General features: G+C 35.0%; 1 protein-coding gene across 1 annotated transcript; it reads right to left on the reverse strand.

Annotated features, from left to right (window-relative positions):
• Positions 1-7,756: 7,756 nt before the first annotated feature.
• On the reverse strand, positions 7,757-12,135 carry LOC126721248 (abscisic acid receptor PYL9-like). Its single transcript, XM_050424304.1, has 3 exons — positions 11,782-12,135; positions 10,794-11,009; positions 7,757-8,558 (listed from the first exon to the last, which is right to left on the reverse strand). The coding sequence occupies exons 1-3, from the start codon at positions 11,905-11,907 to the stop codon at positions 8,343-8,345; spliced, it is 558 nt and encodes a 185-aa protein (XP_050280261.1). The 5' UTR covers positions 11,908-12,135; the 3' UTR covers positions 7,757-8,342.
• Between the last annotated feature and the right edge of the window lie 8,263 nt (positions 12,136-20,398).

Raw genomic sequence — 20,398 nt, forward strand, 5'->3', positions numbered from 1 at the left:
TTAAGTCCAGATCTTCCATCCGGCTTCCCCGTTCTCGCCGTACCCCATCCATTTTATTCCTTATTCTTGACATCGTAGGACGACCTTTGGCCTGCAACAATTGTGAGTCAGGCACCCACCGTGGTCCGCGAACGTCTGTCCATAATGACTCTGACTTTGGTACCACAAAATTATGTGAAAATATGTGAGAATGGCGTTGTTCAGACTGTAACATGGGTCAATATAGCTGGGCGCATCGAGATGCAGACCTTTAAGAACTTTAATTGCATGTGAACAAGGGATCTTCAAGTTTTGCCACTTTCCGCAACCACAGGTTCTATCAAATATGCGCACATCATGACTGTGATTTCCCCCTCCAGCTCTATGGTCGTTATACGGGATAACCACTTGATATATACCCTCTGCATGATTATAATTCCTCAGAGTGTGTCCTGCAATTTTCTGCTCATTTTTGTTATAGATCTCCATTGCATAATCACTCCACACCTTACCTCGAGAGAGATCAGAAGTAATTTGTTTATGTCGATCGTGGAAATATGCAACAAGTTTAAAAAAAGTGAACTCAACCATTGCAGCAATGGGCAAACCGCGGGCACCTTTAAGTACCCCATAGAAGCACTCAGAGATATTGGTTGTCATTGCCCCGTAACGTTTTCCACCATCATGTGACTGGGTCCATTTGTCCAGATCCTCACTCATTAGATATGTGTATGGCATATAACGTGTAATCCGACGATCAGTAGGGTCTACATCCCTCAGTAAATTAATCTCGGCCTCCTTAATGGTTTGCATTATGGACACAAATTTAGCATCATGAGTCGCATATCCAGCTTTCAAGGCCAATGCCTTTAGAGTCGGGTTATCAAAGTGTGTGTTGAAGTTGCTAGCAACATGTCGAAGACAATATCGATGATATACCCGTTCTCTTCCGTCTTGCCCTCTAGGCCACTCTCGAATGGCGCATTTGATACCTGTATGTCGATCAGAAATAATGCAAATGTCCTTATTAGGTACAACACGCTCTATTGAAGTCCTGAGACACTCTAAAAACCACCCTCAACTAGGCCCTGACTCCTTGTCCACAACAGCAAAGGCGATAGGCAAAACCTTTTGGTTAGCATCGGTTGCCATTGCAATCATCAATACCCCTTTGTAGTTACCATATAAATGAGTTCCATCAATACTGATCACTGGTATGCAATACTAGAATGCAGCAATGCATGGAGCGAATGCCCAATATACATAGCGCAGTAACGTAGTACCTTCTAATGGCTTAGGTATGATGTGATAGCTGTACTGGGTACACGAATCCTGATCCAAGTATGCCAACAACAACTTTCGCAACCTTTGGTAAGACTCCTCCCAATCCCCAAAAATCTTAGCAATTGCCTTTTGTTTTGCGTCCCATACTTTATAGTAAGAAAGCTCATAATCATACTTAGTACGTATGATCTCCCAAAGCTCATCAATAGTAGCAGTGTGCTTTTTTCGCAATCTTCCCACAATTTCTGATGCAACAAAATTAAAATCCATCATTTTACCGTCTCTTCACAACCCAAAGGGTATACAACTGTGTGGACCCACATAAGACGTGACCATCCACAGACCATTGAATTTAGGCTTCATGTATGCCCCAACGTACCACTTGCAGTTGTCGTCAACGCATGCGGCGCACAATTGAGTTGTGGTCGACCTTTGGATGGAGAAATTTCTATTATCCTTTGCTGCGTATATTATCAATGCACGCTTCACCGCAGCTTTATTTGCAAAAGTCAACCCTTTACAAAAATGCATCCCATCTTCCCAAGTACAAAGAAATGGTATCTGAAGACGTGAAGGATCAACCATATCTTCCCAAGTATTTGTGTAGAATGAGTCCGCAGGAGGTCTGTAGCCAGTGGTCATATCTGTATCATGCTGGACACCAATATCATCATCATCTGCATCACCTTCATCATGGTACTTCATATTTTCCTCTTCAAAATTAGGAACGACTTCATGCTCATCCACATCGTTCTCAAAGTCACCTTGCTCAATCCTCTCTTCGTACTGATCCATATCATCATTATTTTCACCATCATTCGCAGCATGATTTTCGTCTTCGTCTTCCTCCTCTAAATGTGTCTCTTGAGAGTAGAGGGTTTCACTAGTATTCGCAACATAATCTTGAGATGGGAGCGTATAACCTCCCATTGCATACCCTCACATTGCATACCCTCCCATTGTAGTGCATCTATCATTTAGGGCTGTAAATTGTAAAGCCGTAGATGTTTGTTGCACCACCTTAGTAGTGTTGTCTACACCCGCCTCCAAACTTACATACAACTCAGCAGCATTTACTTGGGGCATTTTCTGGATCCTATTAAACATCATCTTTACATGTTTATCTTCTTTAATCGTCATATATCCGTAATTTATCCGTTCATGAAGGGCTTCTTGTGGGTAACGATAAATAATCTTGATGTCATACCAAGCAGGGTTCAATTTCAATTCGTCCATTATTTTCCTCTTCAAATCAGTCAACGTCTTCAACTTACAACGTAACATGATGTAGTAGCATTCGATACCCTCCCTTCTAAATGGGAATCCGTCAACCCCTTCAGGATTGTAAAGGGGTCCACCAAAGTATACATTTATGTCAATATTCTTCAAAGATTGTGAACCTATTAGAGAGCCAAGTAAATTTATGTTAGTGACATATTTGATCTCTTTCATTTAACATCAATTACAAAACCTTTTCTATCTACTTAAAGTACAAGAATCACAACTTCTAAAAGTGTAACAATTGCATATACTCACCCCACATCACATACAAACACACTCAATCATTATAATTTCGTACTCAAACAAATAAAAAAACTAAAGACAAAACTCAACCCCATTACAAAATTGAAACTCAGCTCTAACAAAAATATAAATAAAAATATCAAAGCAAACAACAAAAGTCATGAGGATGTGCAAATGAATGAGTGCAATTATGTAACAACATCATTCAAGTAATTTTGGTAGTGTAATGGCATACCCTATTACACTACTATTAATGAAATAACATAGAGCAGGGTTCATCAGACAAAAAAAAAAAAAAAAAAAAAAACCACTAATGTGAATATAAACATGATCAATCAAATTAGACATATCATCTAATTTCAAAATCAAGGCATTAATATACAATCAAATATACCAGATGTGATATACAAACTCAAATTTCATCCAAATTATGGAGAAAGGAAACAGATAACTTCAAAATCTAAAGCAATAATGATAAAGCCTAATTATGCAGCACAAGATTTGGTAACTAAGGTAAAACACTAAATCTTGAAAGGAAAAACAACTTTAGGGATTAACTTCTAAAGGTTTAAGGGTTAAGGTGTTGTCAAAAATTCTAATAACTTGTTTTTTTGGATCACAGCACATAGATGAGTTTTTTTATTTTTTTTCCCAAGTTTTTTATTTTATTTTTTGTTTCTAAATTAAGTAAGAGAAAGGCTTCAAGATCTTCATTTCGTGACTGCCCTCTCTGACCAAAAAGTTGTTGTTATTGTGCCTTGTATACGTTTTTTACATTTTCTACAAATGAGAATTCACAACCTAAAAATTTGCATAGGAACAAGAACATTTTACTCAAGTGAAAATATTGAAGATAATATAGTTGTGCCAATTTCAAACGGTCGCATTTCACTTATTTAAAATCACCATTGAATCTAAATTATATTCGTTTTGAAGTTCTATATGCCTACTTTTCAATGAAATAATTTTCACTGCAAAATTCATTATATATAGATGGAGAAAAAGCTATGAACAAAAAATCATCAACTTGTCATATTTTGATAGACTCAGCATCTTTTAACAGCTTTCGAACTATATGCCTAAGTTTTTAAATTTTTAAACATTTGTCCACAATGGGCGAAGTAGCCAGCCGCTAGGTTCACTTAATATATAACCCAAAGTTATCTCTCTTACTGTTTTATACGCAATTATTCATGCCAAATTCTATAAATTGGATTCACATATCTATTATTGGGTAGAAGAATTTGTGTGCAAGATTGAATAAGAGAGAAAAAGAAGAAAATCTCCCTCCATATTTGGAACCTATGCATGTCTACTCCATATTTCTATGTGGATGGATTATTAGTGGATTCCTGTATCTTTCTCTAATATATATATATATATATATATATATATATATTTATATATATATATATTTATATAAATATATTTATATTTAGCCTATTTATACAACTATATAATTAAATATTTATATATTAATATAAATATATTTATATAAGTATTTGTGGGGCTAGTGGATTCGCGGCCCAATCCCACTCTACATGGGGGCCCAGGCCCTACGGCCCACGCCGAGGAGAGCCATTGCCGAGGACAACCTCCTGCTCGGCACCTAACGAAATGCCTGAGAAAGGGGGGAAACTGAGTTCAGGGGCAGGGTAAGGAAAAAAACTACCAACATCATAATATCAAGCCCTGTATCTGACAAGTCCATGCTCTAAAACCATACCCTGTAACTTCCCCAGCAACCCCAAACCATACTGGAGTATGGGTTGACAGGACAGGTCTGCACCCCGAAAAAAGGGTGAGACTTACACGTGAACTTGAAGTAAGAGAAGGAACGCGGATATAAAAGGAAGAACTCCCCAGAAAGTGAGGAGGACTCTCTCTCCCCCAGGCAAAAAAGGGGAGAAAGGGAATAATACAAGGATTTTTGGACGGCGTCCAAGGACAAAGGTCCTACAATCCGTTCCAATGGAGGGCTTAGCTGGTCAAGCCAGGCCCGCCTGTACAAGAATGATCATGGACGCCATGATCAAACCGCCCACCTGTGCCCAATGTCATGCCATTCGAGCCCACTCTTTACAAATCATATTGTTAGGGTCCATTGTATACGAGCCCAATGTTACTCTTGGGCTGTTAAACAAATCGTGCCCCTACAGTATTTATATATATAGTTGTATAAATATATAAATATAAATATAAATATATTTATATAAATATTTAATTGTTTAATTATATAGTTGTATAAATATATAAATAAAAATATGTATATATAAATATTTAATTATATAGTTGTATAAATATAAATATAAATATATATACATATTTTTTATAAGGAAACAAATATACATATTTTAATACAAACAAATATCTTATCAGGAAACAAATATATTTGCCTAATACAAACAAATATTTTATTAGGAAATGGCATGACAAATTCAATGCAAACAACACTTTTTAAATCAGCTATATACACTAAACAACTAATTAGAGAGTGAGGAGACCCTTACTTGACATAATGATGAGCAAATGTACTGCTGAGATTGTATGAGAGTGAGAGGAGCAATGTTTTGCTGCTAAATATGTATGAGAGTTTGAGTTTTTGTGAGAGTTGTTGAGAGAGGTTCTGTGATTGAAGTTGCTGAAGGTGTGAGAATTGTTGAGGTTCTGTGATTCAAGTTGTTGAAGGTGTGAGAGTTGTGTTTTGTCAAAATATTCTCTGCATCTGAGAGTAGTGTGAGAGTTTTTTATTGTTAGTCTAATATTCATTGAGTACGTTTCTAAACAGACAAAACTGGTTCAAAATGGTCTGAGAGAAGTTTTTGGTGCTTCTGCTAGTCTAATATATTCTCTGAATAGGTCTCAAAACAGACAAAGCATTTGACATGTCCTTCAGCAACGTACTCAATTAATATACTAGCACAAGCAAAAGCAACAAAGACTGTTGACATGACCAGACAAGCAAACGTACTCAGTTAAATATATTAGACTAGCACAAAGCACAAGCAACAAAGACTGGTTGACATGACCAAACAACCAGACATCACCAGAGAAGCAGAGCATAGGGCTTTGAAACTCGAGTCTCTAAGACTTGGTTTCACTTTTAGTAAACCGAGTCTCAGAGACTCGAGTTTAAAGAAAAGTGGCTTCCCGCCGATACGTCTTTGAAACTCGAGCCTCTACGACTCGGTTTCACTTTCCCTAAACCAAGTCTCAGAGACTCGAGTTTAAAACGTGGCATCAACGTGGAACTCGAGTCTCAGAAACTCGAGTTCCACGTAGACACCGCCTGAATTTTTGCCACATCAAACTACCTAAACCGAGCCTTAGAGGCTCGATTTAGGGGCCTAAAATTGAGCCTTTGAGGCTCGAGTTGCTAAAATTCCAAATACTTTGTAAACTGGCACTACTAACTATATAGTTAGTTTTTTATGGGTAATTACCCATTTTCGCCTGTCAGAGACCATTGCTGAGAAACCAAGAGACAAAAGCAAGGGAATTGAAATTAATGAATGTGCAGGTAATGGATGTAATGCACATTCATCAAGTAATGAGACAAGGAAGAGAAACACACATGCTGTTAGCACAGAAGATGGCAACAAGGAGATGAAGAAGATGAAGATGGCGAAGTCAAATACTCTGGAGATGTATGTCGAAAACGATGGGACCAGATTGACACATTGGTGAGCATGCAAACATGTCATTTGCTGAACTAGCTGAAGTCCTCTCCGAAAGGTATTGTACAGATTTACTTGAAGCAAGAGAGGCCTATGATAGCAAACCTGCAGTTTCGTGAGGTCCCTAACAGGCGTTAGTGTGTACACAAAGGAACTCTATTGTTGAATGAAGTTAATTGCTTAAAAAATTGCAGAAATATCTAGAGGAGTTTTCTCTCTTCTTTTGTTTCTCATCTTTAGAGTCCAGGATGAAGATTGGGGATGTGATTTTAATTAAGGGAGAAACTACAACATGGTTGCTCACAAGCTTGCTCAATTCGCCAAGTCTAATCATTGTTCTCATGTATGGAAAGGTGTTACCCCACCTTTTGTTTCTCATTTGGTTGTATCTGATTTAGAGCCTCATGCTGGTGGCTCTCTGTTGTAGCCCTTTTCTGGTTTATTGAAATTATTTTCCTCAAAAAAAAAAAAAAAAAAAAAAAAAAAATACAGTTAAAACATTGCTATGTGGTCACCTTTTTATTTAGAAAAACATTAGACAAGTAAACATGTGTGTGGATGTTAATTTGCATGATTTTGCTGCAAATGCTTTTGTTATTCAGAGATGATTTAAGAATATACTGTGGAAAATAAAATCATTTAACATATTTCATATATCTTTTCTGGCCAAAATAGCAAAATACCCCTATTCTGAAACCCGATTTTCTAAAAATTGAATTTTAGTAAAAAAATCGAGTTCCTTGAAAAATTTCAAATGGAACTCGAGTTCTATAAAATTATTATTATTATTATTATTTAAGTTTGATTGCCTATAGCAGGGCATATCACTAGATAGTTTCAAAATATGAATATTTTGTTGGAACTTTTGGTTGAAATGAGGATTTTGCCGGTTTTGCCTTTCTTTCCCTGTTCTAATTGAGATTTGTGTTCCTTGTTTTGCTCCATTTATGGCTGGTTGAGTTGAGAAAAAGAGGGCATGCTCTGGCAAACCCAAAGTTTGCAATCCTTGAGAAGAAGACAACAGAGTGAGACAGACAGTTGAATTGGGCATCTCCTTTAGCAGCCTTTTTGAGGTGGAACTGACATGGAAATTGTTGTTAAGGTGCAATCCCATAGCAAAACCTCAAGTGAGCCTTTGTTAAAGACATTTCCACGTAAAACACAGTTAAAAAAATGAAAAAAAAAATTGAAAATAATTTACTTGACAACACAGCATGTACAAAATAAACAACAAACTGCTACCCAAAGGTTCTCTCCTCAATCCACCCTGCACCATAAACTGCAACCACAACTACAACATGAAATTCCGGGGTTCCATAATCCATAAGACAATTCTTTCCAATATTAGTATTTACAAATAACCATAGTCGCATTTAGTACCACCATGCACAAAACCCAAAAAATATAACAGTAAAAGGAACTTTCCCAAAGGTTCTCTCCTCAATCCTCCCTGCACCTATAAACTGCAACTACAACTACAACATGAAATTCCGGGGTTCCATAATCCATAAGACAATTCTTTCCAATATTAGTATTTACAAATAACCATAGTCGCATTTAGTACCACCATGCACAAAACCCAAAAAATATAACAGTAAAAGGAACTTTCCCACATCCATTCATGGAGAACACTGAAAACTTAGGTACCTCATCCTCGGACATTGAAAGAGAAATCCCAACAAACAAACAAGAAAAAGCACTAGGAAAGAGTGGAATGGTTCCCATGAGATGGAAAAGCAACAGCCAGCAATGTATCCAAAACTTCTGAGAACATGGAAGGACATCTCCTGTCAATCTCTACACAGCATAAGGATCTGAAAGTCTTCATCTGGAGGTATAAATGTAGTCTGCCACACTTCTACCCCATCCCCAAATTCACTATTGGATGATGGGTTCAGTTCTGTCCTGCACGGCCATCCTCTCAGAGACATCAGCCAAGGATTTCAAGTTGCACCTGATCAACGCCTCGACAAAGTAACGTGTATCTTCCATGGTATTCCCATCAGGCACATCCACCAGAAAGGACTCAATCACCAGGGTCCCTGGCCTTCCATCAATAACCTCTGGATGGACTGTAATGATAGAAGAGTAGTTCTGCAAATTTAAGGAAAAGTTGTAAACAGCAGAGATATTCTCTTAGTTGACAGAAAATTAGTAATTACATTAATGCTACATGCTCCACTCTTATTAATCTTGTTTAACCCTAGAATGGTATCCATCTGTAAAAAAGCACCAGGGCATTATTAGCCTGGCTAATGGTGTATGATAACTACTGTTAACAGATTATGTGATGGAAGATGAGAAGTCCTCATCCAAAGCTACCAAAGAGAAGTCACTTCTTTCTCTGGAACAAAATTATCTCAACAATTTTTTTTTTTTAAAGTCAGATTTTCCCAAACCTGTCATTCTCTTGTCAAAATCATTCAGAGAAATTCTATTTTTTCTTTCTTCAAACAGAAAGAACGAAAAATTAATTAAAAAAAATGGCACTACACCTCAGCTCCCATGTGCTTCTTGGACCCTAATCCAAACTAACTATGAAGCCATGCTAAAAGTACATTAAAACTCAACTCTGGAGAAGAAACTGCCTTCTTTTGGGCAACCTATATGCATGTGTAAGAAGAAAAATTTAACACAAGTACAAAAATCCCAAGAAAAAACAATGAATATCCTACCTCCTTAAAATATTCTGAATTTTCCTTTTTCTTTTGTTTTCCTTTTTCCTCTTTTCATTCAATGAGATATATCATATATGGCACAGATTCAATTAGTTAAAAGGAACTTGATGTATGGCGGAACAAGGTGGTTAATTTTTATCATTGGTCATACATATCATTTTTTTTTATCATTGGTCATTTTTAAAAATATATTTGGCCATTTTCGGAATTTTCTAGAATATGGTTGCTTACTCTAAGGAATTTATAGAATTTTTCTAATAAAAAAAAGTCCTTATATGGTAGTATATTAATTTCGGTATGTTCAAAAATATTTTTACTAGATAATTAAGTTTTAAGGAGCCTATGAATTGGCATAAGCCTGTAAAAGAAATAAGAATACAATTTTATTAACAAAAGTTCGTCCTGTTATCTTCCTCATAGATTCAATGAGCCCCTAATGGATTTAGATTTACTTCTAGCACTCTAGCTAAGACAATATCTAACTCTTTCACACTTCTGATTCTGCATTATTTGGTATCAAAGCTTGTTGACATTTTGATATGGTGAAAGACAAAGACAAGTAAAAATTCAAGCTAACAATGAGAGAAAAACTGTGTATTCTATGAAGTTCACATCATATGCTCATCAATTTCAGGTTAAATGTCAGTAAGAATTGTCAAAATGATGGGAGTAATTGTGTTGGGGATTTCAAATTCGGGATTATGATCTTATTCCTTACATTAATAGAATATCAAGTACAAATGACTTTGTAGATTAGTTGTTTAAGTTTAAATTTTATTTCGATTATGAGGATACTTTAAAAAAAAAAGATGGTAAATACCTGCATCACATAAACTTGATGGTTATCTGCAAATATAGTAGAATTCAATAAGGTATAAATATAATTCATTCTTGGGCCAATGAGCTCTAACTCAAATGACATTGATCGTAAGTTCAAGGCTTATTTGCGGGTGTGAAATTTTCAATTAAAAAAAAAAAAAAACTGTTCATGCACAAGGATTAGATCATTGCCAACAAAGCAATTTTTTCCTTGTAATTGTGATAAAATATTCTTTAATACTGATGGAATGACGAACTTTTAATTTAATCATCACGATGAGCTTTTATGTGCAGCCATCAAATGAAAATATCAGTTGAAGATTGATGTGAAGAAAATGTAGGGTATTCAATTCATGAAGATTTATTTTGGAAATCTTTTGAAGGAATTGTGATGGTTGATAGAATCATTAGAGCATACAATAGGCAAATTGGTTGGTCATCCATACATGACTATAAGCTGCCATCCAAGATATTGTCAAGCCACCAAGAAATTTGTTTGATTGGCAAAATACAAATACACTTGGTAGGTTTAAAACCCACAATCTCACCCTACACCTTGTGCTCTTATATCTGGTTGAATTAGTATTAACAAAAGTCCTAAGTTCACAGTGGACACCAGGTAAAATGACAGAGCAGTCCAATGCACTTAAATAAATTAGTATGGTTTTTGTTAAAAAGCAATAGGAATCTTTGCATTTTCCTGAACCATACTTGCATGCAATGCTACACAACCATACAATTGTAATTATTCATTTGAGACCTGAAAATGAATAAGAGAAAGTGAACAGCAGTGATAAGAAAAGAACAAATAAGAAGTTAAAAATAATCATACCCTCAGCCTGTGATCGCCGCCAACAATCCTGATGCCAAGAATGTGTTCCTCATCATTAAGAAGTTCCAACCTCTCGGTGCTTGTCGTGGCAGGAAGCCCAGATTTAACATTCACTTCTCTTACACTCCCAATACCAAGGTCCCCATTCACCACACACCTGCTGACAAAGGGCTTGTATTTCTGAGGTTGATCGAACCTCCTCACCAACGACCACACCTGATGAGAGAAATGTTCCCATTAACAACACAATAAGCTGAAAATCAAACAATCACATAAGGGGCAAAAGACAATTATCCAATTTCAAATAAGTATCTATGCTCAAAGCAATAACCATCTATTTCTTTGCTATTAACATGTATTAAGAAAAGGAAATGAAAATTTGAATCCTCAACTAGTATAAAGCTAGTTGAGTGGACTTTGTCAGGTGCCTAATAAAGTCAAATCTTAACATTTAAAAGTAACTCAATTTCTTTCATTCATCTTTCCAAAACGAATGGATGAAAAAGTGAATATTACATAAAGATTACATCATTACAAAGAAAAATTAAGACTTCAAATTACATAAAGATTACATCATTAGAACTTTACACTCAAATTCCAAATGAAAAAAATAAACTACATACAAGCTAATACTCAACTAATCACCTTAAATTCAACTAGTTTGACACTAAAAGTCAAAATTTGAGAAAAAATCAGAAACTAATCACCCAGCATATACAATAATTCCCACAAATCAAAACCATCCGAACCAAAAATCAAAACTAAAAGCTAGCAAAACCCAGAAACAAAAGCATCATGAACCAAACAAAATCATTTAAAATCGACCAGAAAAACCCAGATCTTAAACGTCCAAAAAAGAAAAGAAAAAAGTCAAACCCCACCTAAAAATCCTTGCAAAAAAGAAAAAGTCAAAGAAATCAACGACAGGAAAATGAAAAAGAAACCAAAGAAAGTGGTGATCGGCGGTTGAGAGTAAAGAAAAACATACAAGATGAACAGGGGCTTTGATGTGCTTGACAAGAGCAGAGGTACACTGATTCTCTTTGGGTTCGTGCCTGTGATGTCTCCCTATGTACTGCGCCTCCATTGCTCCAAAGGCTTCACCACTGTTCATCTCAATTACTTTCTCTCTCTCTCTCTCTCTCTCTCTCTCTCTAAAAAAAATAGTTAGGAAAGACCAGAGGGTTCGAGAGATAGTAGAAGAGATGGTGCGAAGTGAGATAAGCTTGAGCTGAAAGTGAACTTTTGGGGTCGCAGAGAAGTTTTGGTTTTTGTTGGTGTTTATTAAGTTTAACAAATTAAGGTAAAGGTAACACTACAGATAACCTTATTACTAGTTTAGTTTGGCCGAGCCACTTACCTCTTTAGCACTTGGAAACCAAAGCCTTATAAAAAATCTATGAATTCACCCTCCACCGACAACCCTTTTTATTTTCTTGACGTATATATTGCTCAGTGCACAATTCTCATGACCCCTCTCCCACAAAGCTAGGGGGTGGATTTTAATGAATTTGAAAGATGTAGCATAAATCTATCTATTACGTTATCCACTAGGAGATTTTCATAATTTCTTGTACATAAGAGAATAATATTTGGACCAAACTATTAAGATACCAAATATATATATATATATATATATATATTTATACTATTATTTAAGGGACTTTCCCTGTTTGGATTCCTCATTTTTTAGTTTAAAAATGCCCTTACACTCTTATGTTTAAGTAGAGACAAAATTAAAGGATAATCCGGTAAAAATGCAATTCTAACTCTCACTGAAAGATTACTTAAAAAATAGAACCACTCTTCTATTAATTTTCAAATTGCTTTATTTACTTACTAGCCTCTTCTCTTCTTCTTCTTCTTCTTCTTCTTCTTTTTTTTTTTTTTTTTTTTTTTTTTTTTTTTTTTTTTTTAAAGGTTAATAATATGCATAAATTATAATTTGAGATTAATATATTTTCCAATCACAAAAAAAACCTAGGGGTGTGATGAAAAAATCATTTCACCACAAACGCTTAACACTCATCACACCCCTAGGTTTTTTTTTGTGATTGGAAAATATATTATTCTCAAATTATAATTTATGCATATAATTAACTTTTACCAAAAAAAATAAATTGAAGAGTCTTTGAGCACACGCACGTGCATGCTCAGAAGCTAGTATATATATATATATATATATATATATATTAGCCTCTAAACATGTGTGTTGCACGTGCTTAAAGACTATTTTTCTTTTTTTGTAAAAATTAATAATTTGAGTCTATTAAATTTGGAAATATATTTTTTAATTTTTTAAACAAATAAAAATGATAAACTTTAGAGATAAGCAATAACTGTAATTTTTTTTTGAATGTGTATTTGAAAGTGGTGTAATAATATAGAGAAAAGTTTGGGTAGGAAAAATAAGAATGTTAGGGAAAGAATGCTAAATTTTAGGAGTTCTAAATTTTGAAAATGGTTTAATAACAACTAATCATCTATGATTTGTTGTAAAAATGTAGTAAAAATGTTATAAATATAGCACTTCTCTAGTTTTTAGGGATAAAAAAAAAATCTTAAATTTTAGGATTTCTCTTTTTGAATTCAAAATGAAATTTAATATATGAAATTTATGAACCTAATTCTAAGAAAAGTTACCCTTCATTAATGAGGGTATTTTTTAATCATGTAATAGTCCAGTTTAAAGAAATGAATCTTATCATAATTTGCATCTATTATAATTTAAAATATTTTTTTATTTATTTTTCAAACAAATAAAAATGATAAACTTTAGAGATAAGTAGTAATTGTAATTTCTTTTATGAATCCTAAATTTTAGAAGTTCTCTTTTTGAATTTAAAATGAAATTTGTTATTTGACATTTATGACCCTATTTCTAAATAAAAGGTTACCATATATTAATTAGGGCATTTTTGAACCTCAAAAAAGTCTAGTTAAAAGAGGGGAATCCTCTTATATATATATAAGATGATTTTCCTCTTTCAACTAGACTTTTATGTGATTTAAAAATACCCTCATTAATGAAGGATAATTTCATTTAGAAATAGGGTCATAAATGTCAAATAGCAAATTTCATTTTGAATTCAAAAAGAGAATTTTTAAAATTAAAATTTTTTTCCTTTCATGTTCAAAAAAGAAATTAAATTTACTACTTATCTCTAAAGTTTATTCTCTTTATTTGTTTGAAAAAAAAAAAAATATATATATATATATATAAAATTATAATAAATGCAAATTATTAACTTTTACCAAAAAAATAGAAGAATCTCTGAGCACATGCGTGAGTGCGTGTTCATAGGCTAGTATATATACACACTATATATAAGAAGATTTTCCTCTTTTAACCAGACTTTTATGTGATTCAAATATACTCTCATTAATAAAGGGTAATTTTATTTAGAAATATGGTCATAAATGTCAAATAACAAATTTCATTATAAATTTAAAATGAGAACTTTTAAAATTTAAGATTTTATCTTATTTTATTTTATATATATATATATATATATATATTCGTTTCTCCAATCTTATTGGCCAGGTTCCATTATTGGCCTATACCATAAGAAATGAATAAATAAATGTCCTTCTTTGGGGTTTTGTGATTTCTTATTCTTTTATTTTTTAAGAAATTTGTATTTTAGTGAAGTGGTTGCGTGTTTATGTGGTCATAGCCTCTTCTGCACTATCCAACCAAACTTTTATTTTATTTTAAAAAAGTCTTCCGCTCTGTTAATTTGGGGGAAAGTAGAGTAATAGGGTGTTTTTTTGTGCCCAGCACTCGGCTAGTGGGCTGGGTAAAGTCAAACAAGTGGGGATGATGCTTGGATGTCTTAAATAAACATTAGCAAAAAAACTAAAATAACTATCAATTTTTTTTAATAAAAAATAAGAATATTAAAAGTGCTAATAAACAACCATATAATCAACTATGATAACAACCATGTAATACACTTTGATTTTATTTCAAAGTTAAAATTGGAAAAAGATTAAAAGCCTATGATATGCCATTATGTCCGTGGCATGAATTTTTTTTTTAATTTTTTATTAAAGGACAAAATTTGGCTCAAAATTTTTTAGAATTTTAGACTTTATCACTAATAGAAAAATGATATTTGTCCTTATTATGTGCAATATAAATGACTCACATAACTTAACTAATTAAGTGAGAAATCACATATTATCTTTTTAGGCTCCAAATATGTTTGGATCCAAACATTTGTTAAAATACTTTTGATTTATCATAAAAGGAATATTCAATAGAATACTTTTATCTCACATCATATAAAACAATGTTCACTAATTTGTTTTTTTCTTTCTTCTACTAGACAGCATATGATTCTACTTTTTCTTTAAATACATTTATTTATACTTTTATAATTTTTTCTTAAACTTTTCTCAAGATCTTCTTTATTTTCTCTCTCCTTTTTCAATAGATAATTTAAATAAAATAAAGGTTATCCATCTTCTCTAATTAATTATTATAATATCTGAAATAATTTTTAGATATGACACTCACATAAACTAACTATCCATTGAAATAACTGATATGTTTTCATGAAATAAATAAATATTTGAGTTTATAACAATTGAAATGAATGACTAAATATTGTTGGAGTATCATATTACCAATAAAAAAAATAATAAAAAAATCACTAATGCGTATTTTTGGATGACATTGATGGAATCAAGAACTAAAAGCAGCACCAAATCTTCTTTTTGAGTTTGATCCTTCCTTTTGGCCAACTTTGTATTTGATATATGCAGAAGAAGATGGGATTATTTTTTAAATATTTCATCCCCTTAGATCTATGGAGAGTTGAAAATTGATGTGTAAAAAAAAAGTTTGATATAAACTTTTTTAGGCGCTCTTTTCTTTTAATGTGTGCACGTTGAAGTCATGGCCGTCATGGATTATTGTGTGTAGCGTTATGTAAACTTACCCTTCAACAGAGGATAAACATTTTTTTTTAACTAGGAAATTTCAATTAATATATATATTTTCTAGGTAATTGAAAGAAGACATGAACGATAGAGAGAGGGCCACGTGGCAGTTAGTAAAGGGTGAAAGGCTAGTTTGTGGATTATAATAGGACCAGGTCGGCACAAAAGTGATTATCTCTCTCCTTATGTTTTCCAAAAAATAAAATAAAAAATTATCTATCTCCTTTTTTTTTTTTTTTTTTTTAATTGCATCATCCACCGCCCAATGGAATTTAAAATTGATTATTTCACCCATTCACGAAGACGTAATATGCTAAGCTTGCTAGCTAGTCAGCCACTCAGGGGACAAACTTGGTCGAGTCTATATTTTATCTAATTCACCCAAATTTAAAATTTGGTAAATCTAACTTCGTCTAGTGCTTCTAAAAAAAATTAGTAATTGGGTATTGTCAATGACTTGCAGCTGTTCGACCTCCCATCACAACAATGCTCAAACGTGCCCGCAAGAGCTGTGGGCCCGGGAGTTTGGGTGCTATGAAAAAGGGTATACCTCTTATGTATGACTAGAAATGAGTCGATTTTAAGGAAGTTACCAAAGGTAAGTGAAGTTGTCACCAATTATTGGACTTTTTTCTAAGGTGTGATTGGTTGCTTTACTTTATTTGATTTTATTATCGATCCTAGGCTAAGAAAAATGTTGTTTTACCTAATCTAATATGGATGGATAAAAAATATTGATTCTTGAGTTCAGATGTCTGGTTATGTGTAAGAAAGGTGTTAGGCACCCTATAACACCTGTCCATGGACAATCTTTCATTTTGGTAAAATCTTAATTTAAGGACATTGTCAGTTAAAAATCAAGCTATTGACATTAGCTTTCGGGGCTTTAAATGAATTGGGCTTTGAGGTTTGGTTTTAGAAAAGGTGTGGTCTCGATCAATGCTTCCCTCATATGTTTGGAATTGGTGCCAAATTTCCACAACAAAAATTCGGCAGCATTTTGCCTTATTTTCATGGCTGAAATCCGACAGCGATTCGCCTCAAGTGCATCATAGCACACAAAACGCTATTCTTACCAAGCTTTTGCCGTGAGAATACAGTAACAGGTTACGGCAAAAATCCAATAGAGTTTCGTGTTTGGTGCGCTATGGCGCACCGACAGGGTTTCATGCCTGTGTATACGGCATGTGCCAACATGCTCGTGCTAGGACAAACTAGAGCCCCTCAAAAGCATCAAACATATTGATGTGTGTCGCATACACAGGGAAACTAATGTCACTTGGCGACATGGATTGGGACGATCACATCGCAATGATCGTGCACACAATATAGTGTGAATATGCACCTACAACAATGGCTTTGAGCACATACCCACGCTACAAGGTCAAGAGCATTCGTGACTAGAGAGGGTCGCTCATATAGCCACGAGAGTCCATCATATGAAGAGCATGATCAACCACATACAAGCATATATAGATATACATACATCATGCACAATGTTATCACACAAAGTAGGAAAGTAAAGCAGACATTGCCAATGTTCCAAGGGTATGGCCCAGTAAGGTACAGGAAATGTAAAACAGACATTGTCATACCTAGGGAACGTGGCCCAAAAAAAGTGCAAGAAAGATAAAGGATACATGGAGAAAGAACCCTAATACATGATTCTAAGGATAGAAGAAAGGGAGAGAGAAAACCAACCAAGGAGGCTAGGCCTCTTAATCTACTAAACATTGCCCTTTTTGGGCTTGCATCTTCTTACTTGCATCCTTGCCCTTGTTGCTTTCGCCTAAGAAGTCGTGCCCTTGCTCTAAGCATCCTTACTCCAAGCATGAACATGCAACAAACAAAGAAAGCAGCTAGCAGACAAGCAAAAGGGATAAAAAAGAGGTAAAGGGAGCATGCAAAGAGACACACTAGCAAAGAAGGCCATGTCGCTGCTAGTGAGTGTAGGGGTTGGGGAGGAACATTCTTCCTATTTTGATGGACTTGGAAACAATGGCACATCCTCACATGTTTGACGCAGTTGCTTCCATGGTGAACTAATAGTAGACGGTTCTCATAATTTTTTGGGCCAATAGGGGTCCACTTGCATGGGCTCCAAGCAGGCCTTCATGCATCCCTCTATCAAATGGTTAGCCTCGGGGGCATCTATGCATTGAAGCAAAGTTGTGTCGTGGTTCCTCTTATACAGGACTTCTCCACTCAAGAAGAATTGGCACGCCTGCGCCTGATGAATTTCTTCTCACTGTTTGTGGCTTCAGACGAGTATTCACCATCTTTGATATAAGCCTTGATATCATGGTACCATGGCTTCCCATCGATTTCAACTTCGACATTCATGCATTCTTTGATATTCATGCAGTAGGCTGGCAAACTACGAACTTTTATACACAATTGTCGCATCTCATCCTTTTCTGCCAACTTAACCATACTCACTAGGGTTGCTAAGGCATCTATGAACTGATTGTGTGCTCGAGGCAAATAAGCAAAGGTAATATTCCAAAACTTTGGGATTAAGCAACTGACGCATTTTGGATAGGGAGTCAACTTGGTGTCTCGGGCTTACCACTTTCCCTCTATCTAGGAGATGATCAACAGGGAATCTCCAAAGACACTTAAATCATATGCGCCAAACTCTAAGGTGACTTGTGAGCCCATTATGCATGCCTGGTACTCTGTAACATTATTCGTGTAATCGAAATTCAACTTGATTGAAACAGGGATTTGTTGGCCCTTCGAGGATACTAGGACTGCACCCACTCCATTTCTAGTGTTATTGGCGGCTCTATCGAAATAAAGCTTCCAATGCCATGGTTTTACATTGCTTGGTTCTAGCTCTATTGTCAAAACATCCTTATCTGGGAAGAGGGATTTTGAGAAATTTAGATCATTCAATGGCTAGTCCGCTAGGTAATAGGCTATGGGTTGTCCCTTGATGACCTTTCACACTACAAATACAATATCAAACTCGAATAGCAACATCTGCCAACAAGAGATCTTCCCTTTGAGAGTAGGCTTTTCAAAGATGTACTTAATGGGGTCCATGCAGGAAATCAACTGTATGATGAAGTAGTGCAAGTACTACCGCAACTTACACAAGGCCATGCTAGGGCACAACACGTCTTTTCAATGGTGATGTAGTTGATCTCACAACTGGTGAACTTCTTACTCAGGTACCCATGGATGTCTCTTGCATCGTTAGGTAAAGAATCAACGAATGTCCCGGTGTCAGAGGAACCAAAATAGGAGGGTTCAGCAAGTACCGCTTAATCTTGTTAAAGGCTGTTTGACACCCATTTGTCCATTCTATCTTCATATCCTTCTTCAAGAGCTTGAACAAGGGATCGCACATGGTGCTCAACTGTGCTATGAAGTGGGCTATGTAATTGATCCTTCCCAAGAAGCTTTGAATTTGTTTCTTGGTTTTTGGCATAGGCATGTCCCTGATGGCTTGGACTTTTGCTAGGTCCACTTCAATTCCTGACTATGAAGCTGAGTAATTTCTCTGAACTGGCTCTGAAGACACACTTGTGAGGGTTAAGCCTTAACCTGTACCTGACAAGGCACTTGAATATCTTTCTCAAATCTATCAAATGATCTCTATAGGTGTGTGACTTGGCGATCATGTCGTCCATATAGACTTTGATCTCCTTATGCATCATATCATGGAACAAGGTTACCATGGCTCGTTGGTAAGCCATACCAGCATTCTTCAATCTGAATGGCATGATATCATAGACATAAATTCCCCAATGGGTGGTGAATGTTGTCTTGGCTTTGTCCTCTTCAACCATTTTGATCTGATTATAACCCAAGAACCCATCCATAAAGGAGAAGAACATATTGGTCATGGTGTTATCAATCAGGGTATCGATATGTGGCAAGGGAAAATTATCTTTCAAGCTGGCTTGATTTAAATCTCTATAATCAACACACATGCGTACTTTCCCATCTTTCTTTGGTACGGGAACAATGTTTGCAACCCAATCAAAGTAGGTTATGGTAGTAAGAAAATTGGTATTCAACTGCTTTTCTACTTCTTCTTTGATTTTCAGGATAGTCTCAAATTTCATCATTTGGAAAGCCTGCTACATTGAGGGGCATTCAGGTTTAACTAGAATTATGTGGACAACAATTTCTATATCCATTCCTGGCATATCTTGATAAGAATTCCTTCAATAGGGTTATAAGCTCATCTTTCATATCCTTAGGAAAGTTTACCCCGATCTTGACAGGTTTTTCCTTCTCACCTTCCTTAGCTAAGTTTATCACCTCTGTCTCCTCTATATTGGGTTTAGACCCTTCACTTTCTCTATTCAAAGCTTCTAGGATGTCTTGAGGTAAGTTCAAGACCTCTTCCAATCCTTCATCATCATGATCCAAATCTATTTTCTCATTCACATCATCCACACCCTCGTTATGGCAAAGGGACGATGTACCCACTTGGGAATCAGAACAAACCTTATAGAGCGGAACATATACAAAGAAACATAAGATAATTTGCACACACATATTCATAGGAAAGCAAATAAAGAGAGATGCAAGAATTTTCCTGAATAATATGCTGAATATTTCATTAATGGATTATGGGTAGGGGGAAAACAAAGTTCATGCTTGATAATGATAAAAAATGAAACACTTTTTTTTTCCTCATT

The sequence above is a fragment of the Quercus robur genome, chromosome 4 (genome assembly GCF_932294415.1).
Source record: "Quercus robur chromosome 4, dhQueRobu3.1, whole genome shotgun sequence".
NCBI classification, from domain to species: Eukaryota; Viridiplantae; Streptophyta; class Magnoliopsida; order Fagales; family Fagaceae; genus Quercus; species Quercus robur.